General features: G+C 46.3%; 3 protein-coding genes across 14 annotated transcripts in view; 2 read left to right on the top strand and 1 right to left on the bottom strand.

Moving 5' to 3' along the window:
* Positions 1-26,083, top strand: part of LOC120903313 (40S ribosomal protein S12, mitochondrial) — a 60,709-nt gene that overhangs the window by 14,719 nt on the left and 19,907 nt on the right. Inside the window, exons 1-2 of one of the 2 annotated variants that reach the window (XM_040312678.1) lie at positions 13,967-14,095; positions 14,161-14,216. In XM_040312678.1, coding sequence (XP_040168612.1) covers positions 14,165-14,216 — 52 coding nt within the window. In that variant the 5' untranslated portion in view covers positions 13,967-14,095; positions 14,161-14,164. Of the gene's footprint in view, positions 1-13,966; positions 14,096-14,160; positions 14,217-26,083 lie in introns of those variants that run through there. The other variant, XM_040312669.1, reaches the window with a different exon arrangement.
* On the bottom strand, positions 6,316-13,022 carry LOC120903262 (protein elav). 6 transcript variants are annotated; one of them, XR_005739570.1, is made up of 4 exons: positions 12,887-13,021; positions 10,356-12,121; positions 9,223-9,451; positions 6,316-8,564 (listed from the first exon to the last, which is right to left on the bottom strand). XR_005739570.1 is itself a non-coding variant. In XM_040312576.1 (3 exons), the coding sequence occupies exons 2-3, from the start codon at positions 11,540-11,542 to the stop codon at positions 8,552-8,554; spliced, it is 1,200 nt and encodes a 399-aa protein (XP_040168510.1). In that variant the 5' UTR covers positions 11,543-12,121; positions 12,887-13,021; the 3' UTR covers positions 6,316-8,551. The 6 variants fall into 6 exon arrangements, 2 of the variants coding, with proteins under 2 accessions (XP_040168510.1, XP_040168519.1); XR_005739571.1 differs by lacking the exon at positions 12,887-13,021 and adding an exon at positions 12,685-12,878; XR_005739572.1 differs by lacking the exon at positions 12,887-13,021 and adding an exon at positions 12,589-12,670.
* Positions 15,076-26,067, top strand: LOC120903287 (E3 ubiquitin-protein ligase NRDP1). Of its 6 annotated transcripts, none has more exons than XM_040312654.1 (5): positions 15,076-15,185; positions 21,932-22,407; positions 23,361-23,948; positions 24,029-24,194; positions 24,288-26,067. In XM_040312654.1, exons 2-5 carry the CDS (start codon positions 22,318-22,320, stop codon positions 24,389-24,391), a joined length of 948 nt encoding a protein of 315 aa, XP_040168588.1. In that variant the 5' UTR covers positions 15,076-15,185; positions 21,932-22,317; the 3' UTR covers positions 24,392-26,067. The 6 variants fall into 6 exon arrangements, with proteins under 6 accessions (XP_040168588.1, XP_040168562.1, XP_040168552.1 ...); XM_040312628.1 differs by having other exon boundaries at positions 15,088-15,228; positions 21,936-22,407; XM_040312618.1 differs by having other exon boundaries at positions 15,088-15,228.

The raw sequence follows: 26,083 nt of genomic DNA, 5'->3' as shown, positions 1-26,083 counted from the left end.
CAATAGAGGACGCACACACACACACACACACACGATTCGAGACAAGAAGGCAAAAAGAAAACCACGGGGTTTAAACAGGTGAAACAATAGTCTCAAAGCATTTTTTAGCAGCGCAGAGAATGGAGAACGAAACAATGGAAACAATCGAACGGAAAATCATGTGAAATGTTCGCGCGCGTGTGATGATAGGAAAGAGAGCCCAAATGGGAAGGCCACGCAGTTGCCCAAACATAAGAAGGAAACACACACTCTCTGTCACACACATATACGCACACGCACACATACACACACACACACACACACACGCACACAAACACACAAACTTTGATTGCAAGTGCACACAAGTGGTTGGAGCTGGGGCTGGCCCCAGAGCAGTTTGGAGCTGTGTGTGTATGCCAAACGTTCACAAAACATTGAAAGACGGACACACACACGGATCGGTGCTGTTTAGTACGACTCACCAAACCAAAAACAAAAACCAAACTGGGTGCCAACAATGGAAAAAACAAGAAACACTAGAAGAGAGGGTGTTTTGGTCTGCTTGTATACACCTTCCGCTTGTTCAGTGTCGGTGTGTCGTTTATGTCCTTTGAATGTCGCTGCCTGCACGTATCTGTGTTTGTGTAGCTGGTTTGGGTTGTACGGGTTGTGCGTGTCCTAATTTTGAACGACAGGCAACAGCAGCACTTGGCCCTCATCCTTCATTTCGTCCTACCAAATGGAGCGATCGTTCATGTCGATGATCGAGTGTTGATGATCGTAAAAGGAATTGTCTTCGCTTGTACATTGTACTAGTTGTTTGAAAAACTACTAATACAAACAATGTGTGCTATGTGTATGCGTGTGTGTGTGTCTAATATATGTATGTAATGTTAAGTGTGTGTGTAAAATTTTTAAATACCACAACAGACGAAAAACCGAAGAGAGAAAACCGAATCAGGACCAAGAACAAACCGAAAACGTTTGATGATAAGAAAGGAAATCAAAAACGAATACGTACTTAAATAATAAGATTTTTATTTTTGTTCTGTTGTTTGCTTTTCTCCCCTTTTTTCCTTTTTTTTCTTTAATCGGCTGCTTCTCTTGCCAGGTTATCAGGGACTCCTCGTCGCCACACCTATTCGCTCTATTTTTCTCTTTGTTTCTGTTGTTTTGCTGCTGCTCTATTATGATATATATGAAGGTGTATTATTTCTTTTCCCCTGGCGTTTTGCTGTATTTTTTCTTGTTTTCTGTGGGCTGTGTGGGTTGTGTGTTGTATGTTTGCCTTTTTTTGCCAGCTTAGAGTTTGATTATTCTCCCCCATCCCACCATCGAGCTATTTGGATTGTTGGGCTGTTGGGTTTATAATAATTTATAATTATTTACACAGTAGAAGAACATCGGAACTGAAAAAATGGAACGGAAACGGATTTTTAGAAGAAAATTGTACAAAAACCCAAACCAAACTCTCTCTCTCTCTCACTCTCTCTATTCTGTATGAACCGCTCCAAATACGACGGTGGTGTGTGGTTCGTTGCAAACTTTCTCCACTGCATATTTCTGACCCATGCATTTCCAGTGCTATTTTGAACATGTTCACACTCATTTTAAATTCGTGACTTATATTGTGCTGGAAGTTATGGTGCGGGGGACGGTTGCCCCCCCGCAGCTCACTTGTGTACACACAGCTGTGATGCTTGGGCTTTTGCTTGCAAAAAACTACAATATTATTAGTAAGGAATCAGTTAGTAATGCCTCTTGCTGCTTCTTCTTGCCCGAATCTCACTCATCTGCTCTCGCTCGCTTTCTATTTTTCACTATTGCTTGTTACTACTGCACGTCCCAGATTGGACACTTCAGTGTGTTTGTGTGTGTATGTGTATTTAGGGCTATAAATAATAATAAAAGAAAATCTTGCAAACATCCCCAGCGTACGCAAACAGGGGCTGCTGGATAAAATATATTGATTTATTTCGCAATAAAAATAATAATATTTTTTACTATAAATAGTCACACACTCTCTAGCATCTTGTAAATTAGTGAGAAAGGAAAGAAAGAAAAGAAAATTAAACACAAACAAAAATCAAACCAATCAATGTTACTCTATCGCGCGCGCGCGCGCACACACGCATGCACATTTCTTCTTCTCCACATTCGCGTCAATCCTCAGAACAATATTCCCTTGGAAAGCCCAAGCGCCAATGTGTTCGGCTTCGAAATGATGAGGAGAGCAAAATAAACACTAATACCTTATACTACACAGATGGTATCGATAAATAATTAGATTGGATAAGATTAAAAGCGGCAGAGTAGGTAGTTGTTTGCAGTAGGAGTAGTAGTAATAGTATACTAGTAGTAGTAATAGAGTAGCAGTGTATATGACGGAAACTAAAGAACATTCTATTGCACACACCTCTCGTTCTTCTTCCTCTATCATTACTTGCTATTAAAAGAGCTCCATGCTGTGTCGCTAACACACGCTGCTGGCCCTCTTTTACCACTCCTCACATTTATGCACTAAGAAATCTTAAACCCCCATAGCGCACAGACAGTGGGTACCATCATAGTTGGAAAAAATAATATATCTGTTTAAAAAAAAAAAGGAAAGACTGACACGCATCGTAATGTGTAAAGAAAAAATAAAAATAAAAATCATAAAACTCGATGATAAATCCCCTTAACCATAATTGCAAACGAAACTCACAAAAACGTTAATACACACGAATAGGATGATTAGACATTGATTTTCACGCTAAATAAACAAAACGTTTTGTGTTACAAACTAAAGCATTAACTAAAAGGGAGGGCCCGGGTAATATTACGAGAATCGTGAAAGTGTTGTGTAGAATCGAATGTGATTTGAACATCGCGCGCCGCCACAACGTCCTACCTAGGACGACACTCTTGCTATCTTCCTTTGCATAATGTTTTTGTAGTTTTTTTTTTCTTTTTTTTCTTCTGATTCCTGCTTTTTTGTTGCTGTTGTTTTTGGTATCTGTAACTGGTCATTTACGGTTTCGAGTAATCGTTTTTTGTGTGTTTTCTTCTTATTCTACTACTTCACTTGTTCATTTGTTTACACCACTTTTTTCCTGTTATTCCAAGTTGCTTTGTTTGTAGTAGCGTCTGTGTCTGTGCTTTTTTGACCCTGTGGTTCGATTCATTCTTTGGGCTGTCTAATACAATCTTAAAACATTCTTCCTCGTTACAAAACCCAATACACTTAAGTAATATGATGTCACATTTTAGTAGTTTTGGTCGCAAAAGATAAAAGAAAATGAAAACTCATAAGAAAGTAAAAAAAACAAAACAAACGAAAAGCTAAACAAAAGTACCAATGTTGTTGTTGTTTTTTTTTTTTTTTTGAAACACCACCACTTAAAAGTGTTAGAGAGAGAATGAGGCAACATAAAACAAAGATTTGACAAAAGTATAAAAAGGGTGCAAAAGCATAAGCCAGGTGAGATGAAAGGGATACTTTTGGGAGAGAAAAAAGTTACCCCAGAGAGTAAAAAACAAAATAAAGCAAATCATAAAAAAAAACAATGATGAAAACAACGTTGAACCAGAGCAAAACACTGGTCCTGTGAGTGGAACCGGTGGGCAGGATTGATGATGAGTCTCCCCCCCCAGTCATCCACGGGGAAACGGAACACCTGTGAGCTGGAAGCATCCGCCTGCTTATACGAGCGGCGGATGCAATTTGGCTGGGGTGGAGGAGGGAGGAGGCTTACAAAGAAGAGTTTTCGTATCACAGCTTTAAATGGAATCGTTTGAAGGTCTCAGTCAATCAAAACTTTAACTGACAAACTCTCGTGCACTGCATGCGTATAAATAGGGGCATCGGGCATAGGGGAAGAAGTCGGGAGCATATTTCGATACTCCGCTACTTCCATTGTTGGTGAATTGTTGGAGCAAACAACAATCGGCGTAGAACAATTGAAAACAATTGTTTAAAAAAAATGTAATATTTTCAATCCCATTCCAAAAAAAAACGAAACAACAAGAGTAGAATGTCTTCCTTTCTCGCTCTCGCTCTTTCGATTGCTTGATAACTCACAGAGGAAAAAGGAACTCAAACAGGACATTTGGCTATTTTGCTGCTAGAGAGTAAACAAGCTACCCATTTTCACCGTATATCGCTCGCTCCTGGGGGTTCTGGCCGTACCTGACCTTGTATGTGAGTGTTGTGTTTGTATGTGAGCTGTGTTTGGCTCATTGCGTTTGCGTGTTTTTACTGTACATATAATAATCATGATTTATTTGCTTTTGTTCGTAATGTATGCTTGATTAATTCGGGTATCAAATGCCAACTCTGCAGTGGGTGCTTTTGTATGTGTGTGTGTGTTTGTGTGTGGGGATGTGTTTATGTGTATAATTTATATCTAAACACAGTTTGCCCTTACATTAGTTAGCCCTTTCCGGTTTTCCAAAAACCGAAGCAGCAAACACATCCTCATCGATGCCTCCGATTCCCATCTGCTCTCAATACTAATTAGTACGTCTATGCTACGAAGGGGGGAAGAAAGGGGGGGGGGATAATACCATTATTTTCAAGGATTTTTCCTTTTCTCTACTATTTTTTCCTAACCCTTTTCAGGACCATTGTTGCTTTAATAATCGTCAAAACTATGTTTTTTACGTTACATTTGCTGTTTGTTCTGCGGTTTGGATGTTGTTTTTCACTAAGAAAGAGTATTTTCATTTCATGGTTTTCATGCTTTCCTGTTTCCTTCCTTCTCACGCAAGCACACACTTTGACTATACGTTTGCCGCCCCCTCCCAAACAACTGCTTCCTTCCCCTCCAAACGGGTGTCGGGGGAGAGCAAGGAGCATGTATATAATATGCATGTAGAATAATAATTATATACCATATATAACATTTTTCCCCTCACTGCCTCTCCCTTCCGCGCTTTCGCCCACAAAATGCGCTGCCCGGAGGGAGGGATTCGGTTTGTTTCAACACTTTGCTTAAAAATTACTGTGCGATATTCATCATGTTCAACACCATTTTTGTTGTGGTTTGTTGCCTGCGTTACACACACACACACACTGTGGCTGGTATGTGTGAGTGTTTTGTTTGTTTGTTTGTTGCTGCTGCTTTTTCCCACTTTTGGTATCGAACTAAAAGGAAAAAAAGAAAAAAAATAAATTGCCCATGGTTCAGAGTGTCCTGTGCCAGGGCTTAGCCAGTAGAGCTCGGCTCTTTTTTTTGCAGCCGGAGCAAGGCACCCCAGCGCAAAATGCTTCACGCTGTGCGAGTTCCTTGCTAGAGAGTGGAGTGGTACGTTATTAGAAGATTGAGTCGTGCAGAAGTAAACTACTCTGTGGCCACGTGGTTTGGCCACGAACGGATTGATTGCTTGCCTGGTTTTGCGCGCAAAAGAGCGCAAAAAGAGAGGGAAAGAGAGCGAGAATAAAAGTAAAACTAAACATAGAGATGCTGTTGGAAGGGACCAGATCGGCTCATTTCACAATTGAGATCGATATTTTCTCCATTTGCATTGCAGCGTTCGTGTTTTGTGTGTGTGTGTGTACGTGGTTTTGCTAAGTTTGCCTTTTTTTATCCATCATCAAGTAAAACGTGGAATTTTATACACAACTTTTCCTGCTCGTGACGAGGCTTTGTATGTGTCGTCGCATCTCAAATAATGTTTCCAAACGTGGAGGTGGTGGGTTTTACTCACTGCGATTCAACATTCAAAGTAGCACGAGCAGTTCGTAGGAGTCAATATAAGTAGATTACACTAGAATGCTTACGATCCATTGTCCCTCATGCTTTCCCTCTCTCTCTCTCTCTCTCTCTCTCTCTCTCTCTCTCTCTCTCTCTCTCTCTCTCTCTCCCCCCCGCTTTCTTTATCGCTTTCATCCCTACACGCTCATCTTTGTTCTTTCACCTGTTCTTCTAAATTCTTGCCCTTTCATCAGCATTTCGACTAGATTAGAGTAATGTGCTTCAGGAAGGGGAAGAAAGCTGTTTGTGCCATTTCCCGTTTTCATAACACTAAAAGTATAATGTTTCTATCGTTTCCACTTGTTTGTTTAAACATTCTCGAGACTCTCGCGTTCTGGTTGAGATCAAAAATTCAATGGATGGACAAATCGAGAGGAGTAGATGATCATCACCGCTTTCACCGCAAACATATTGGCGAACACGGTTGAATGTGTGCTTCTAGGTTGTTTCCCTTGCTCTCTCTCTCTCTCTTTCTCTCTCTGTCCTAACGGGGAAGAACAGTAAGTTTTCGCCACCAGCGCTTCACCAGCGGAATCCTTTGCTTTTTAGTACGTGTTTGTTTACTTAAGTACGTTCTGTTTAGTTTTCGTTTGTTTTGTTTTTTCTTTGCTTTCTGCTTGTCTGCTTTCATCTCATAGCGCGCGCCTCGTGCACTACTTCGGATTTAAGGGTTCTGCGCTTCATATATAATAACGGCCTCCTTTTTTTGGCCGATGCATTACAAGCCCTCTCCTTCATTAGTTTCTCTACCGTTTACGCTGACATCATTTTATACTAGCGTCTGTTTGAGATCAGCTGTTAAATGTGTGGTGTGGTGGTGTCCATTTGCTGTGGTATGCAATATGCTCATACTAACTTCATAGAGAGAGTGTGTGTAATATATACGCCGCCCATGCCCATGTCTGTCAGCGTGTAAATGTGCTCATCAGTGGTGCTGCTGCATTCATAATATGCCGTTCAAAGAAAACGAACTAGCTGTAATCATTACATGGTTTTTCCGGGGGTTCTCATAGTTGTGGGACACTTCCTTGACTCTTTCTTACGGGAAGTGAACTACATGTGATTGTAATTGGATTCTATGGCACCCGTTTTGGACAGGCTCCTTGGAAATTCCTATTGGATTTGTCCAACAAGGGGCTATAGATTCCAATTCCCATTAGATTATGTTCATTTCACGCAAGAAAGCGTCAATAAAGTGTCCCACACCTGTAAGAACTCCTGGATAACCCTGTATATACTGCACACGCTGCCGTTATACACTGCTTATCTCCCGCTATGTGATTTGAATCGTGTTTGTATGCCATATTGTTCCTCTTTTTTTTTTTTTTGTTTGCCAAAGGGACATTTTCTTAGGCTCGTTTTACTGGTTTGATGTCGTCCGGGGATGAATTAAAATCAGACACACCGCACATTTAATCTTTCCATTTCCGTGTGAACCCCCCCCCTGCTGTGGGTTCGCGATCGCCAGTGATCGTACTTTCGCCTTACGCAGCAGCAAGTGTAATAGTGGATGTTGTGTCGTGACAAGCCCTTTAATTCCTCTAAAACCCCCTACCACGCACACGTGATGCATTTGTCTATGCGCCTCTTGCTTTTCCTACAAGTTATCCCAAATAAATAAGTTAAGCAAATAAATAAAATTCTCCTAATTCCAGCATTTCCCCTCCCCTACAATCTGTTTATAGCGATATACATATATGCATATACTTTTATCATCCACCGGGGCCATAGTTCTAAACTGATTAGACTATTTCGACAATCGAGTTGCACGGGGTTGCACTGCCGAACAAACAGTGTGTCCACACTTTGTTTTTCAAAGCATTTTCCTAAGTAAACGAAAGGTAATAATATATGTATATATTGCATGTGCCGGTGAAGGATTGTTTTTTTTTTCAAATTATTCCTTACACCACTATTGCAACGATATCAATATAAATCAGCTCATTTGTGATGTACTACCTCCTTCTGGTATATGCTGCTGTCCTCGAGTGGTCGGCTGGTGTGTATGTTTTTCGTTTATCATTACCATTTACCCATCTTGTTTTTTTTTTTTGGTAGCAAACGTTTAGAAAAATGCACATGTTTTCCTGTGTACAGTATACTAATAATATTTTTATATATAAAAAAAAACCTAGAGTTTATAAAATATAGGCAAAAAACATATCTTGCATGTTTCATCTCTGCATGCCACTTGCTCTCTCTCTCTCCCTCTCTCTTTCTGCCGGGGGATAGTTATTCCTTCTAAATTGTCTCCAATGTTAGGTCACCTGACGCTTTCGTGTTGCTTCTTTCCATTGCTGGACTTTTGACTAGATTTAAGTTTACCTGCACACTACCCTCTCTGTCTCTCTCCCTCTCTCGCTGCAGCACTTGTGTGTAGGTGTTGCTTTCCTTGTACAGATGCACCGATGTTAATTGCCATCCTGATGAAAGTAGGTCCGATTCTTAACCGCCAATTCAAAACACTTGCAACGGTGCTCGCACTTGCATTTTGCATTTTGATTAGAGGGTGAGAGGACTGTACTGTTTGAAGCTTTTAAACGCGTGGCGGGATTTATCAGTGTTTGCTATTTTTCCCTTCTCTTCTTCGAGCGTACAGCTTCGAACATATCGACGAAATGCTAGTTTAATGGGGTTTACCTGCTGCTGCTGCTGGTGGTGCTGCTTGGGACACCTGCAGTTTACGGGTTTTCACTCCAGTCCTTCGCCACCCGCGCACTCACCAATCGTTCTCTACTGTCCGGCTAATAGTGTGTGGTTTTGGATTGTTTTTTTTTTTGTTACAGTTTCAGTGATTTTTTGCCTGCTATTTGCGCCCAACAGTTTGCCATCCTTTAATGTTGCATACTAAATGGGGGAAGGGAGGGGATTGAAGAGAGAAAGAAAAATATATCATTTAGCGTGGGGTTAGAATAAAATGGTATTGTTGTTGATAAGTGAATTTGGTTAGAAAAATATTGCGCGAACTCCTTCAATTGACATTTGATAAGTACGCTCTGTTATTAAGTGTTGTTAATGTTATCTGCATTCAACAGTTACGTACTATTGCACTCTGCCCGAACTACAAGGAGAGCGCGATATTGAGACAAAAGAGAGCATTACATTGTTAGGGGTTACAAATGAAGAAGAACCGAGAAGACTGGGAACTATAACTTCTACTTGGATTTAGACAGATTAGTGACATTTGGGTTAGAAATGTATTAGACAACAGATACTAATAGCAAAAATCAGTTGGTTAGTTGAAAGGACAACAGCGAACAACACGCTCTTGTGTACTTTCTTTTACGCTATTGACTGTCGGGTTTAGGGGGAAGCCAGAGGAGAAAGTCGTCTAGAGACCCCAGCATTTTCCGCCAACAAATCTCCGGCGAGGATATACGGAAAAGAAGTAGTGGGAAATATAGCACAACCCTCGTTATGTAGCAAATTTATAACCTCCACCGCTCATTTGTGCCAATGTGTTCAGACATAGAGACATCGCTCGTCCCCGTTTCGCACAACTCACGCTTTAGCTCCTTCCTTTGCGCTGCATTCTTCTCCATCATTCTGTGGTCACCCTGCAGCATCCTTTGCCTGCACACCTTCTTGTACTGTACCGTGTCTGTGCGTAGTAGTAGTAGTTGTAGTTGTTGTTGTTGTAGGGTAAGAGGGATGTGAGAGAGTATATGGCTTCTGGGTGTTCGTTTCTTCAACGGCTGTGCCCCCCGTTTTAGTTTTCACCCATATGGCCGCCGCTGAAATTGATCGTGGAGCAAGCAAGGAAGGAACGTTGGATTTATTATATTTACATGACACGGATTCACACTCCGGGGGCAGCAACGGGGTGGGGGCTCGGGGGTAATAGCAAGAGCACTCGCTCGGAGCGAGCCAAAAGAGCACGGTGTGCTGCCGTGCCACCCGAGGGAGGGTGGGCGAAATTGCACTAAATTAGATGAAATTGAATGGGACGACGAGCGAGAAGCGTTTTTGAGTATGTGTGTGTGTATGTGAGGTTGTGTCTGATTGGGTGGAAGAGGACTAGAAGCAGCGGGAACAGTAAAGCGGAGCTGTGTGGAGTAGTAAAAGATGCAGGGAAATATTGATGACAGAATCAAACGCCCAGCAGTAAGTAGCAGAAGCGGCTGGTGTTGATCGCCCCGATAAGATTGAACCGAATGTAATGCTCTCTTTTGAACTTTTTTTTTGCTTTCTCCCAATAAAAAGGAGCAATTGGGCAAACATTGCTGCCACCGAACGGTCAGTTTAATATCATGTCAAACTGACAGTTATGGAGGGATCCAAGCAAGCGACACTATAAAAGGTTCTAGTTTTTTTGCTGTTCAGCTCAGGAGCAAGTGCAAATAGAAGTTAGCAAAAGCGGGAAATAAGTGGAGCGGTGGAGTGGCATAGACTTGAGCTAGAAAGAGCGAGCAGGTGGGTAAAAAGGCTCGGCGTACCACGGCCTCTCGTCAGACGGCAACAAGCAGCTGAATTATTCAGTGTACAATTGTGAGTGTCGTACGGATCCAATTGCCCTTTCGGACCAAAGAGGCGTAGCGCGGAAAAGGAACATGGGGAAGGGGAATGGAGTATTTTTCGCTTGTTTGTGGAAATGTAACGAATAGAGAGAGAGAGAGAGAGAAAGGAGAATCAATTTACTTTGACTTGTTGGTCTTGAAGCTGACTTGCAGGACGCGCTGACCGAGCGTGTAGCCGTTGAGGGACCGGATGGCCAGCATCGCCTCCTCGTAGTTGGTCATCGTCACGAACCCGTACCCCTTGCACTGGTTCGTGGCCGCATCCTTGATGACCTTCACGTTCTGCACCGCACCGAACGGGCCGAACAGCTGCCACAGCGTGTTTTCCTCCGTCTCCGGTGCGAGATTGTAGATGAATATGCTCCAGCCACCGGACGGGGCCACGTTCAAGCCGTTGGCGGGTGCGGCGGGCAGCATCATGTCCAGCACCTCCCCGCCCATGGGCGAAAACCGGGCCAGCCCTTTGTTGATCGGATGGTGAATTGCGCCGAGCCGGCGCGTCAGCTGCGGGTTCAGGAAGGCGGGCAGGGCCGGCTGCACCACCTTGGCCGCCGCATTCTGGCCCGGCGTGTTCGAGAACTTGACCGTGATCGGATCGGTCAGCCCCTTCGGCGTGGTACCGTTAAGCGCCTGGATCGCCCGCTCCGCCTCCTTGCGCTGGTCGAACCGGATGAAGCCGACGCCCTTCGGCTTGTCGTTGCCGTCCTGGATGAGGACGCGCGACGTGATGATCTCGCCGTACGGCCGGAAGATCGTCTCCAGCTCCTCCTGCGTGATCGTCTTCGGCAGGCCGGAGATGTACAGGTTCGCACCCTTGATGCCCTCCGAGCTGGGCCGGGCGAACGACACCTTCAGCACCTTGTTCTGTAACCGCAGCCCGTTCAGCACGTTCACCGCCTGCTCGGCATCCTGCGGCCGGTGGTAGTTGACGAAGCCGTACCCGAGGCTCTGCCCCTTCGGCTGCCCCGGGTAGATGACGTTCTTGTCGCGCACCAGCTTCACGCTTTCCACCTCGCCGACGCTCGAGAACAGCGACCGGATCTCTTCCTCCGTCATTGTCTGTGGCAGATAGTTCACGATCAGGTTGGTGCGCGAGTTGTTGTCCGAGCTTTGGCCACCGCCGCCCGCCGCACCGCCGGCCACCGTTTGGCCTGCTTCACCACCACCACCACCACCGCCACCGTTTGCGCCATTCTGCTGCTGCTGCTGCTGTTGCTGCTGTTGCTGCTGCTGCTGCTGTTGTTGCTGCTGCTGTTGCTGCTGCTGCTTCTGGAGGTCCTGCACCGCCGCCAGCACCTTGTTCGTCATGTTTACGGTCGTAATTTTGAGGCTGTTTCAAGTGGTCCCGCGGCCAAGCGCACGGGAGCTAACCAGGGGTATGTGTGTGTGTGTTGGGTGTGGGCTAACAGACCAGAGAGAGCGAGATTAGCGTTAAAAAAACCCGTTACACACCTCCTTAGAAGGTTTGTTGGCCTAGCCGAGCTGTGCGTTTGTACGATACGTCGTGTCTGTATGTGTATGTGTGTGAGAGAGAGCGACACGACGACGGTGTTTAGAAGACGACACGCGCGTGTTCTTTCGTGGTGGGCCACACGGGAAAAGGGAAAACACTTCACCACTAATTCGCACCGCTTCAGTTCGGTGGCACACTATTTCACTGTTTTTGGGGCGGTTTTTGCACTTTGCACACACGCAGGACGGACGGACACCGACCGATGACCGGGACACAAACACACGGGACACGGGGTACTGCCAGCGCCGAACGCACGGAACAAATGTGTGTGATGGCAGCGAAGAATGCTCAAGCTGACAGAACACAACTTTTCTCACCCCCCTTCGAGCGTGTTTCGATGTCTGCTGCTGCTGCTGCTGCTGCTTCTGGCTGCCCTGTAGGGTAGAGTAGTAGGGTGGTAAAAAAAAATGGCTGCTGCCAGAGAGGAGGAAAAACCAACACACAAACGCGGCGACGGATGCTTGCTATCTGCCTCTCTCGTTCGCTCTGTGTCTCACTTCTGCTATCTTGCCTATTCGCTTTGCCAAATGGGATTAGAACATTCACTTCCTTCCGACGAGCGAGAGATCACACCCATTCGCCGTGCTTCTCGCTCTTCTATACTCGCGCGACACACGCGTCAACTGCACGCACTATTCCCAAGCGCACCAACACTACGATCAGCTATTACTTCACACACGATACACACACACACACACACGCGCAACGCACACTCGTACACGTACTTTGCTGCTGATGGTGTGTTGGTACTGCTTGGTGCTGCCTATGCCTATTGATGCTCTAAGTCAGGCGATACTTTGTAGCGAGAAATTATTCCTTTTTCTGATCACGATTAGCTCACAAACGTCACTTTGCTCCAACAAATGCAAACGCTTTAAAGCCCCGTTGCTGAACACGCGTGCGGTGTACGGGTGAATTATGCCTTCGTTAAACCTACACAAACGAGATGACCAATTCTATGCTGCTGCTGCAAACTGCCGCGCTATGCACACACGGCTACAAACTATTCAAACACAATCGCTCACTGTGTGTGTGTGTGTGTGTTTCTGTGTATGTATGTGTGGCGTGTATATTGCGGGAGTACACTTTACTGTGTGCTCCGTTCTCTTTCACTCTTGCTGCTCACTGCTTTTACAAACCTCGCTATTTGCGCAATCAATACGGATGCGCGCACGGATGTGTGATGATGCGGCGTAGTATGGGGATGGTGGTAGTGGTTGACCGATAGAAAAAAAGAGCCAAGAGCGAGCGAGCGACGCACACCACGCACACGGAGGACTGCCGAAATACAATTGAGCAGAAGCTGGCCTGCAGGGTTGCGCTGCACCTTCGAGTTCGAGGGTTCGTGATTCCACTTGGCAGTTTCTCGTCGGCACGTCGGTGCGCATATAGGGTTTTCTCTTTTATCCGCCACATATCCTTGCGCACGTACGAGCGGGACGTGCAGGGCCTCCGCGGATCCTGTGAGTGTCGCGAGCTCTAAAACGCAATCCCCTTCGTAAAAGGTTCGTGTCAGGACGACAATATCTATCCTATCGTCTGCGCAAAAGAGGTAGCAATTGGTTCTCTTTTTTGTAATACGCTATTTACTCTTATCGCTTCAAACAAGGATACGGTTCTTGGTTCGATTGACCATGCGTGAGAGCATATCCCAGCGCTAGGTGCAAACATCCTTTTGTGCTTTTTAACCATCCTAATCCCAATAAAAAAAGTGCGAAACATTGAACCATTCATAAATGTTTTTTTATGTTTTCTTATCTACGTTCACTCTTTGATCATAATTTGATTTATGAGTTTAATTGATTTCAAATAGTTTCATCCAAATATTATAATTATCTTCTGCATCGCAAGTATTACTACATTAAATCAACATATTTTTAAATTTTCTTAAATGAAGCTTCCGATAAAACAATTTAGTGTTTCTATAGACTTTTACGATGATGATGGTTTATAATTATGATTTAAGTTCAAGGATCTTGGGAACTACGGGAAAGCATTTTGATGAGGTTAATTGAGTTGTCAAATCAAATCGACAACCACATAGTGCGGTTAACGATATTTTAGTGTTATCGCTTGAAAACGGTCATGTTCATCAAAAAAGCAAAAATTATCCACAGTCTGTAGAAATCAAATTCCATTTCTAGAGCGCTTCCTCATTTCGGGCTTTTTGATTCGAAATCATTGTTTGTCGATTTCGAACATCGAGCCGTCTGCGTCTATACCCCGGTTGGCGAGTTGATTTCTTGGCCATATTTATCAAAACAAAAGAGTGTGTTTGCGGTGGGTGCATGTGAGAAAAACAGGTGAAATTTATCCGACTCGCTGACTGAAACCATTAATCTAGGACGGTAATGTGACCTATCAGAGCATGAGTGAGATGGTATTCTAATGTTTTGTTTGGTTATCCTTTCAGAGCAATGAATTTTCTGCGGCAAACATTCAATCTGACAAAGTCTATCGCCGGCGAAGGTAAGTGATAGCGAATAAGCATTGGCGGCGCATGGAAGATTGTGTAACAATAGACCTAACGGCACCCTGCTATTATATCTACGTTCCGCATGTGTGTATTACCTGCCGGATGCTGCGAATATGTCAGACATAATGAATTTATTGATGATAGCGAACGCGAGCGATTATAATGTCAATGATTTCTCCATGTGCAAACAATTGTTTCCGGTGTGATCACCATTGAGGAAATGGTTGCAAGGTATCGACCTCGTAGATCATGAATCTCAATCGATACATCGTAGATTAGTGAAACTATTCGGTATTGCTGGTACAGCATTTTCTAATTCTAATGGCAATGGTTGATACGGTATACCATCTTCCGCAGTGATTATTTGCTGCTTGCGCAATGTGAAGTGAAGTTGTTAGCGTTGCAAGATAATTAAGCAAGTCAGTGTATTTCTTCATGTATTTAATTTCGCTTAACTATTAGTCAAATTCCGCGTTTAAAACAAAAGCTAAGCCCGTAGCAAATGATTGTAGTTCTTTTCCGAAAGCAAACATGTCATCCACGCGATCGTAAAATGTGCGCGCTGCAACTGACAGCTTCTTGAATGTCAGTGCAGGAAGTAAAAAAAAGCAAAACCGTAAAATACCCAGGCGCTACAAACGGCAAGCCCAAAACAGCGAAAGCAATAACGAAACATCTTCGCTAAAATATTGTATGTTTTGGAAGGTAAATTGAAGTACTCCGACCTGTTTTGGTTTAAGTACTGCAAAGTTGTTCATTTTACCTTTCGAAAACAACAAAACACGTTCAAACGGTTTCCAAAATAGACCTTATTAACGTCTTGTTAATAGCTCGTTGTCGAATGGTGGAACCAGCTGTCACCTGGGCGAGATTGAAACCGTTTTGAAGTACGGAAAGAAAGTGTCTGTCCGAAAGCACAAAACAAGAAGAGGCTCATATTTTTGCCGTCCTTCTGCTGTGTGGTGAGATACATGGAGACGGAAGTTTATCGCGAAACGGTCGACTGTACGTAACGAGCGTGAATCTCCCGTGTGCGTGGTGAACGTAAAATGGTGCTTTGGCTGCACTTGAATGTGGCGTGGTTCTGTTCTACTGTGTGACCGTGCAGTTGCATCAACGCATCCTCACCTAAGCCCTAGCGGGCGCGCGCGTGTGTGCGTGTGTGTGCAGAAGAGTTGTTGTTGCTGTGCAGTGTGTGCGCCCTAGATGATGTTCAAGGTTTGCACACAAGGTTTTCCGTTTCTGGGAAAAGCATAGCCCGTGGTGCTGGTTGAAAAATGCGTCTGTGGTGATGGGTGGTGTGCCTGCGGTTTCTGCAACCACACCGCTATACGCACCAACAGCACGAGAAGCAGGAAGAGTGTATGCGTTGTGTTGCGAGTAGTGTAAATCCGTGCGGCGTGTCTTGCCACTTGAACAGTTCCGAATAAGCAGCCACAAATGTGTTTGTTTTCCAACGTGAATGTTCCCTGATGGCACCGTACAACCCTGTGAAGATGTGCTTCTGAAGCAACTCCGTATCGTGCCGTCTTGCGTAAAGTGTGTCTCGGGTCATGTTCGTGTGTGTATGTGTCTATGGCTGGCAATCCCTTTTTATTGGGAATACACACAACCGGATCCGATTCGTGAATGTCACCGACGTTGCTTTGTTTTCCCTCTAAACACCATCCGGGTGTGCATTTCTGTCTAACTCTCTGTCTCTCTCTCTCTTTGTGTCTCTCTCCCGCGTGAGTGTGCGTGAAGGTAGGATGGTGTCAGGCACCAAGGCAACGCGAGTCACCATAATCTTCATCGAACCGGCACCTTATCTTACCCCCAGCACCCCGCCACAAACGTACGAGATGGAGGGGAAAACGCATCAAATATCAATGACACAGCACACCCAGCCGTACGGCACGAAGGAGGTAGCCTCTGCATAGTCTAAGGTGGTTCAACGCCATATTCAGTCTTGCTGTCGTGAATTTTAACGCATCACACCACAACCCGAAAGAAGGAACCTACCCGATAATTGCGATACACGAAGCAAAGAAACACGAAAACGTGTCGAAAGTTCGAAACATCGTCGACGTCGAGTGCATGCGTGCAACGGTGGGGGAGCGCAGTGGCTAAACTGTGCATTCAAACAGGTGTGCAAGTGTGCAAACCACCGAACACACCACCGATGCCAATGGTGAAAAAAGGAACCTGACGGCCATGCTGAACCTGCAAGAATTGTCGCAATTCGTACTTGCCGGCCCTTCAGTATCGTTTAGTATCGTTCACCGCGGTGCTCCTCTCGGCCGTATTAATTATGATTGCTTTTTAGGGATCAATATTCGATGGGAAACAAGCGTCGATCCTATACCCCGGCACGCATTGTCGTATGCAGCGAAGAAGGAAAAGGAAAAGAGAAGCCCCCCCCCCCCACGGGAGCGCAAATCCTTTTAAGGACAGAAACATATGCGCCAGTTACAATTAAAGGGTTGCAAGCAGTCCCTCATCAAAAAAGCTCCTCCGCCTCCTTTTCGCTGCAATGTCCGATCCCGTTAGGCTCGCTGGCAGCGAACGCCAATGGACGAAGCAACAGAATACATTATTCCGACCGCTGATGCTGCGCAAACTGTCGCCCGGCGAAATGTTGCAAATTGCAAAAGGGTATCACAACGCGATGCTGCTCTCCCACTTCCTCCCCCTTTAACCGTCCTTCATCGGTAGGAACTACAAAACCAGCATGTAATGCGAAATGAGGCCAACGCACACACACACACACCCGCGGGGGGAATCGAATATCGGCAAGACATCTGCGCAGAGAAGTCACAGGAGGAGTAGCAGTAGTAGAAAGGAAGAGAGAAAGTGCCCCAGCGGGTTGGCGGGCGGTGCATAGCGTTGATGACGTTTCGGTTGCGCTTCCTTTTTCTTGTGCCATTTTTTGGCATCTTGCGTTTTTTGTATTTGCATCTCGAAATAGAGATCACTTAAGTGACGTGATGGAGTGATCCTGTTTGCATCATGCTAAATCTACTTTTGATCATTTAATTACCTCCGCCACTAGTTGACAATGTAAATCACACTATTAGTGATTGGGTCATTTAGACATCCCCTTTTGTCATTGTTGTGCGAGACGCGTTAGAACCAAATTCGGACTAGGAACGTAGAACAGAACTAAACGGAAAGGGTGCAATCAAATGGAGAAAGGTTATTGTTTGCCAAAGCACGTTCTTCTTTTGATGTTTTGATTCGGTTTGATCGTTTCTCGATCGTCGTGCCTGCAACCTGCCCTGGTGCACACGCAAAGGTTCGTCGGCCCGCTGCGCGCTACCAGAAGGAATTGCAGAGGGAATGATGTCCTCTTTGATTCACTCTCCTTCTCTCTCTTTTTATCTCTTACTCTCTCTCTCCCTCTCTTGTATGATCAGCAAGCGAACGGTTGCGTTTTGTGCGCTTTTCAGCGTCCTCTGGGGTGGATATGCTGCGTTGCGTGTGAGAAGGCAGAGGTAGAAGGAGCGTTTGTTCGTCACAAATTGTTCGCAATCGAGCCAGTACGATGATCGTGCTTTTGGGGTAGGTTTTTTTTTGGTTGCTTTCTTTCGTTTGTTCGGGGTTTGTTTTGTCGCCCCCCTCCACTCCCTTTAGTGGGGTATACTTTGAAGAAGTTATTACCAACACCACACACACGCGCGCGCGCACATTTGTGTGGGACGGTCGTGTGCGAAGGAAATGGTGATGGGCCAAAGCGCGAAAGAAAGAGAGAGAGAGAGAGAGAGAGAGAGAGAGAAAGGAGGAGGACACGGGCGCACAGATAGATGTGGTCACTGTTGCGGGTTGCAGATTGAGATCGCGAACGCCGGGTTGTTAGCTGAATGTTACCAGTTTTTTCCATCTCTCTCTATCCATCTCCCTCTCTCTGCTTTAGTTTCTTTTATTGCCTTCTTTTGTACTAAATTGTGGTTGCTTGCTTTCGTGATCAATGGAGCGCGAATTATGTACGCAAGTGTGTGTGGTTTGAAAGGCAGTGGAACATATAAAACAAATGAAACCACTTAACAAGCATGGTCAAGTTTATATTATACTCCACCGTTCGCTTACTCGTTGATATTGTAATTTTGTTTTAATAATTGAAGAATTTTTATTTTGGAAGAAACTTGGCGCTCGAGAGTTTGAAAATGGCTTTTATTTAGAGGTATACACAAGATCTTAGGATACTTTTCTTTTTTTTTTGCACCATTTTCGTGTTGTGCGAGCAGTGTACATGTTTTGTCCATTGATGCATGGCAGTAAACCAGCTGCACCGATGGATATTAGCTTCAATTAGCTTTTCTCGACCAATAAGCATACATTGCACTAGTAATTGTCGGCAGTTAAAAGGGCTTTTTTCGCCTCATTCGCTTGATTACTTTTTTTTTAATACTTTTTCCCCACCGAAAGTCCTAACCCTCGCTCAAAACGAGAGCTGTCCACTTGTTGACATAAACGAGGCTTCCTAGAGGCACAGAACATACGCCTTGCACACTATGCTAGGTGGGCTTAATGGTCATGGGTAGTACATTTTGCTATTTGCTGTGCAAGTTGCATCAAAAACGGGTCACATCTGTCGACAGCCCAAGCTCCGTTTATGCGACGACAGTTTGGCGCACGATGATGTGTAGTAAAAGATCAGAACAGGAAGGACTGTTTTTTTTTTTTAATTATCATTTGTTCAACCCCTCCCATTTTCCCCGCGTCGTGCTGTGTTGTGCACTGGAGCGGGGCACAAGTGAAGAACAGTGGAGACAACAAAAAAAGTCGTTTCCAAAATGATAAGAAACTGGCGGTGGGAACGTTGAAACAGTAGAAAATGCCGATGCCGATGCCATCGGCGTGGGGTCTCGTTAACCCCTTAACCCTCAAAACCGCGTGTAAATGTGCCGTTGCTAAATTTCAACCCCCTTCCTTCCACCCAACCCTGCCCGAACGGCGCAACCCGATCTCCTCCAGAGCCCCTCCGCCGGGGTCCGGTCCGTCTGCTGCGGCGAAGGGAACGAACGTGAGTGAATGTGCATCCGCTGTCGCCGCCGGACTCCGGTAACCGTTTCGCTTTTGGAACGAAACAAAAAGAAAAAAAAAACAACGTTCGTTTTGGTCGACGGCGACGGGGGTCACACTGCGACACGCTCTGTGACAAGTGTCGAACCGGCTCGGCGCATTGGTGTAGTAGTAGTAGTGGTGGTGGTGCTGACAAAACAAGGATGCAATCGAAACGACCGAAAACGCCGAATACACTGTGCTGCTGGCCTGTGTGAATCGATTCGAATCGAGAACTTTTCCCCCTCGTGGAGTGGGGCTACTCCCCTTCACCCCCCTTGAACGAACGAAAGATGGCAGGGTGCGAATGTGTGCAAATTTGTGCCTCCCATCTGACCGATTCGTAAGACGTAAATGCCTCTCTCCTTCCACCTGTGCATCTTGCGGTCGCTTTAGTCATTTTCTCTTTAGCCTCTTTCCCCCTCTCCCCCCTCCCCCGCCTCACTAGGAATAGGAAACTTGATCTTGGCTCTTCTTGGCTTCTCCCCGCCATCGTCTGTGTGTGTGTATGTGGGATCCTTTCCTCGGGTTGTGGAAGATTGGCACTGGAAGTCGTCCCGAACGCGCGCGCACACAACAACACAAAAAGCCCATTTTGCTCTACACGGGCCAGGAGGGCAGTGAGCCGTCCCTCTGCTTTTTTTTTGTTATCTTGTCGCCCCACTTTGGGGACGATGGGGAACGACACAAAAACGCACACATTGATGCATGCATAAAAACACACACACACACACACTCATACAGTGATCGAGGGAGGTGGGAAGCAGTAATGAAAAGGGAAAAGAAGAGACCGCGCTGCTCATTAATGCATTTCGCCGCTTTTTACTCTTCTCTGGCGGAGCTGGGGCCACCGCCGACTCCAGTGGGAAACACCGTGTGCGACCTCTCGTGCGCGCATATGTGTACGTAAGCCGAGCGACCCACTAGTTCATCATATCGACAGTTGCCTGGGAGGGTTTCGCAAGTAGCGCCGGCCGGCCTGCTGCGGCGGTGAAGAAAACGGAGGTGGCAAGCAAGCGTGTGTGCTCTGAATCGCACTCTGAAACGCCGAGAAATCGAACCGGTAAAAACGGCAAGAAACACCGAGCAAGAGCTGATCAACCAACCTGCGTTGCTCCCTTGCCGTCTCTTCCCCGCGTCTATTCCGCGTACCGAAGGAGGAAGCGAATATGCTGTTGTACCCAGCAAGCATCAGCCTCTGGTGAGGCGGAAATGGTGGAGGGAGGAGCACACGTGAGTAGCTGGTGATGCCGCGCGAAGGAGCATCGGGGCAGAAATTTGCCAACGGGCAAAACATGTAGTCGAAAGAGAGGAACTCCCCGATCCCCTCTGGTCCGGTAGCAGCACACTGGATGCGTGTGTGTGTGTGTGTGTGCTTGGATCGATTTGAGTATGATGAAACAAGGAAGAGATGGGGCCAGAGAATGAGGAAGATGGCGAGAGAGAGAGAGAGAGAGAGGATCTGATCCGGTCGGGCAACAGCGCCATCGGGTGCAATCGCCACTAGCGGGATCACGCTCCCGGGGCAGCAGTTTTCCCTTCGCCGTCTGTCCATTGCTTACAGTTGCTGCTGCTGCTGCTGCTGCTGCTGCTGCTACTTCTTGCCCGTATAAACCTGCCGAAAAGGAAGACAGAATAAAAGAGGAAAAGCATATAAATCAACCAACGCTGCTCGCGCCGCTCTCTCGGTGGAGTTTTGCTGCACGCGAAGGAGGGGGAAAGGAAAGCGATGGTGGTGATGGAGGTGGTGGACGCATTGCAAATGAACTCTGGAAGATCGCAAGGAACCCCACTCCCCCCAACCCAGTCCAGCCGGCAGTGCACAGCGGTGCGAACGTGCGAAAATGGAGTGAAGCGGAACAGCGCAACACACACACACACACTGCGGGCATGAGCGGCAGCAGCAAAACCCCCCTTTCGGGAGCCACAACCACCGCCTCACCGACGACCACCTTCAGGTCCTGCTTCTCATCATCATGGCGTAGCGAGAGCGATCTTACCAAGCCTCCCCGGAGGAGCATTGATCGAAATCAAACTGGAGCTACTGGATAAGAAAAGAGAGAGAGAGACAGAGAGAAAGAGAGAGAGAGAGAGAGAGAGAGGGTGCTCCGGCGGGAGATCTTGTTCTCGTACGGGTGCTCTTCGTCCGTCGCGAGTAAAGATGAGGAACCGCTGGCACACCGCGAAATCATCACAAACCCACTCTTGTTGTTGCCGATGATCATTGGCCGATCAGTGTGCGTGCGTCCGGTCGGTCGGGCATGGTCGGGTTGCGCGAGTGCTGCGCCCGCTTTCTTTCTAACGGAAGTGCAGCGTGTCTTGCAATTGGAGGAACAATGGGGGGTGGGGGTGGCAGCTAATTTTCATCTCCAATCGATGAGATGAGTTCTGTTGTTCAATGTAGTGCGTTTGATGCTGGTCTGGTCGGGGATACAGAAAAACAAATTAAAAAAAAAAAAAACTTGGATTAAACATCATCAATTGCAACCACTTTTTAGAGATTCGAAGCAAAACAGACACCTGAGCTGGGTGCACCAGGAACAGAAATGAATCGTATCAAGTGTCCAAAGTGGTTTTGTTGCAATTGTTGACCGTTTGCTTCTCTTCGGTTACGGTAGTGCCCTCTTCCCCTATTGTACCCTTGCTTCTCTTCCTTCCGGTTGTGCAGATAGCGTGAGCCTTCGTCTGTGTGATCATCTGTCTCTGTGTGTGTGATCGTAGTGAAGTGCTGAAACGATCGAGTCTTCCGCTCTCCCTCCTCCCCCACACCGGTCCTGCTATGGTGTTACGAGTGAAGTGTCCAGTGCTCAATTACAACAGCAGCAAGTGAAGGTGATTTGCAAACAAGAGTGATTCGCTTCCGGCCTCTTCCACTAGCCCTTCCCCTACCCGGGGAACCGCTTAAGCACGAGGGCGGGCTCGGTTTGTGTGGCCAGAGACGTCAGCCTCTGACGGCTGTGGCCACATACAGCAAACGCATCTTTCCGGTTCGTCTCTGCGCGCGTGTGGGTGTGTGTGTGTCTGAGTGACGTCCAATCGTGTGCAGCCAGCGTGATGGGTTACGATCTGGCCCGCTTTCAGGGTGATGTCGACGAAGAACTGATCTGCCCCATATGCTCCGGCGTGCTGGAGGAACCGCTGCAGGTGAGTGTTCCGAAACTGATCGCGTTACCGTGTGTGTGTGTGTGCGGAATTGGGGATCAGCGACTACAAGGAAATGCTCTCCTATGGTGATGGTTGTTCCCACTGCCACAATGTATTATTATGTGCTGTGGGTTTTTTTTTTAGTTTTACTCTGCCTGGGTGTGTGTTTCTATTGCATTCATCATCTTCGATCGCAAAACCGCCGGTGGTTTGTTGTTGCTTGCGGAAGAGAAAGTGAATGCAATTTTCGGTAATTTCCTAGCGTGTGGCGGTTGCTGTGGTGTTGTGGTCGTAGCCCGCCTTACACGATTGTTTGATCATCAATAACGGGCATACCCATACCCATAGACCGGATGCTTTTTAGGGTAAAACCCAACACTGCTGCCTTTAGCTTCGCGTTTATTGGGAAATTTGGCATAAAATAGAAGCATACGCCTAGTAAAAGGGTATTGAAAGTAAATTAGTTTATTATCTTGTTTTTTTTTCTTTGTAATATTTCCTTTTGAATTGATTATTTCTCGTACGCTTTAAGCGTATGGCTTCACACTAGAGCTACAGTCATAATTAAAGTCAGATTTTATTTATCGTTTTATGTACGGCTGATAAGAGTTTCGTGTTGATTGAGATAAGAAAGAAGCAATAGCTTTTTGTGGTGATTAACCGCACAGCTGTACATCAGAAGTTTAATACTACTGTAGATTTTTTATGGCTTACATTACTTACTGGTTTTTTTTTATCGTTAGTGATAAGCCCTTTTTCTAATAGTCGAACAAACCGTCATTTTTCCAACAAGAATTATAAAATAGTTGTTGTGCGAAAAGCTTTGTGAGAGCTTTTTACCCGCCGCTACGATTCCTCAACAGTCCGCTACAGCGTGCACACCGGTATATTCGAATTCAAAATAAAGTCCTTGTACTAATTATGTGTTTTGCTCTCCAATTTCACCCTTTCAGGCCGTTGCCTGCGAGCATGCATTTTGTCGCGGCTGCATCACCGAATGGCTGTCGCGGCAGCCGACCTGCCCGGTCGATCGCAACCCCATCACCAACAACAACCTGCGCGCCGTGCCGAGAATACTGCGGAATCTGCTCTCCCGGCTAAACATCACGTGCGAGAACGCGATGTACGGCTGCACGCTGGTGCTCAAGCTGGACACGCTGGCCGCCCACATCGAGGAGTGCGAGCACAATCCGAAGCGACCGCTGCCGTGCGAGAAGGGCTGCGGGTTCGTCATACCGAAGGACGAGTACAAGGACCACAACTGCTTCCGGGAGCTGCGGTCGCTCGTGCACAGCCAGCAGCAGAAGATGGGCGAGCTGAAGAACGAAATCAACGATCAAAATCTGGTGATAAACGAGCTGAAGCGGGAGCTGAACCTGGTGAAGGACTTTATGCGAGCGATGCGCGTCTCCAACCCTGCCATGCGTGCCATTGCGGATCAGATGGAGCGGGACGAGGTGATGCGATGGTGCAACGGGCTGGCAAGGGCCCGCGTGACGCGCTGGGGCGGCATGATCTCCACCCCGGACGATGCACTGCAGGTAAATGGGCAGTGCCGCGTGTGCGGTACGAGATTTGCTTCTTGCTCTAAACGGTTTGGTTTTTTGCCTTTCATCTGCAGCTCATGATTAAGCGGGCGCTTTCGGAGTCCGGCTGCCCACCGCACATACTGGACGATCTGATGGAAAACTGCCACGAACGTCGGTGGCCCCGCGGTCTCAGCTCGCTCGAAACACGCCAAAACAATCGACGGATATACGAAAACTACATCTGCCGGAGAGTGCCGGGTAAATGTCTTCTATCGGAGAATTGACAGTCGTGTCCACGCAAAGGCAGCGTTACTGACGGGTGCGTTGGTTGCATTCATTTTTTCTTTTTAGGCAAACAGGCGGTGCTGGTCCTACAGTGCGACAACACGCACATGAACGAGGACGTGATGGTGGAGCCGGGACTGGTGATGATATTTGCTCATGGCATCGAATAGTTAGCGGGCGGGGAGTCGACTAGCACCGCCAGCTATTGAGGGCGTCTGCAAGATGCCCCCGGTACACTGGCACCGCTAGGGAGCGGATGTGTTTTGTGAGAAACTACTGGCAAATGGATAGCATTTCTCCCCGCCCGCCAGCAGCGTATCCATCGCCCGTTTGTGTGTATGTGTTTTGTTTTCAGTAGTGTGTGTGTGTATGATGTACGTTTTACTTTGTACCGTTGATTTGTAACGACTAATACGAATGTTTGATCTCGGAATGGGTTTTGGTCAGCGAAATCCGTTCCCATCCTGCTAGCTGCGTTACTACCAGACGACTCAGTCCATTCTTGGTGGCGTTTGCGCCTGTCCACCTTCTCATAATCGCGCCGACTTCCCGCCACGCAACGTTCACTGATTGTCTTCGGTCCTTCGGTAGGGAAATTCGGGGCTCACACGGGCTGTCGGGCAGTACTTACAATTTTGGTTTAAGGAGCGAAAGGAATCCAAAGCGAAAGAGAAAGAGGGGGAGAGAGAAAAGATGTTTGCTTTGAAAACGTCCAACATTTGATAAGCCATCTGGATGCTTCGATAACAAGCGCAACACTCGACACCGTTTGTGATTTAATTACAGTTTGCTCTATACGTGCGTCTCGAGTGTGGGAGTGTGTATTGGAGAGATATAACATAAGCCAAAAGTATTTACGCTAAAAATGCTACAATTCACAACCCTGTATCTAGGCACGAGACGAATCAGAAGGAGTGAAAGACGCGCAGAGTGTAGGTTTAAGAGTGTATGGGAATTAAAAACGTTGTATATGGAATTCTCAAATGTCGCGACACGATTAATAAGGGTTTGTTTTAGTTATTCTTACCTAGCCATATAGAAACTGAAATTGGATACATCGATAGAAGAAAATTGCATATAATTTTGCAAATTTTGAAGACCGCCCCCCCTCTCCCCATTGCTTCTTAAACAATTCCGTCGCAGGAAAATCCACTACTCATACAATTATCGCGCTTGCTTGCCTTACACAGAGTACTAAACAAACCGCTCCTAAGCCCTTGAAAACCCGCCACTAAAAACAAACCTGATCATATAATGCTTTGTGCGCGTTGTTATTTTGGGTTAGATTTAGTTTAAACTTCAATCGATAGAACAAAGGGCGGCCCTCTCTATCTTTAGCGTTTGTGTGATAAGTTACGCAGAGGAAAGGAAAAGAGCAAACCAAGCGAATCATTAGTCCTCCGCGGCGAGAGTGTTGTTCTTCCGTTTTTATCGCAATCCGGCAAACCGTTACCGAGTTTACCTACTGCTCGTAACACCGACGAATAGCGGAGCAACTTTTCCGTTGCCTGTTGGGCATGTACTTTATTCACACTCTTTATTAAACACTAGACGATAATTAGAGCAGGAATTAGGTGGAAAGAGACAGACATTATAATTCTGTCTGTGTGTAGATGTATGTGTGAGTATGTGTGAATGATATTTTGAGTGCATATGAAATGTTTGAACGAGGCAAGTCCGCTTGTCGTGCGTGTGTGTGTGTGTGTGTGTGTGTGTGTGTGTATCGAGAAAGTGCACAAAAGTGGTCAAATGAAAACGTGATTTATGTTGAGAATAGAATGTCGAAAAACACAAGCAAATAAATGCACACCCCCACCGCAAGTGGGGATGAAAACTGCAAAGAAAAGGTTTTATTTGGTACT

This window comes from Anopheles arabiensis, chromosome 2 (genome assembly GCF_016920715.1).
Source record: "Anopheles arabiensis isolate DONGOLA chromosome 2, AaraD3, whole genome shotgun sequence".
Lineage (NCBI taxonomy): Eukaryota > Metazoa > Arthropoda > Insecta > Diptera > Culicidae > Anopheles > Anopheles arabiensis.
The sequence above is the reverse complement of the archived record's forward strand: the minus strand, read 5'-3'. Positions and strand labels throughout refer to the sequence as shown.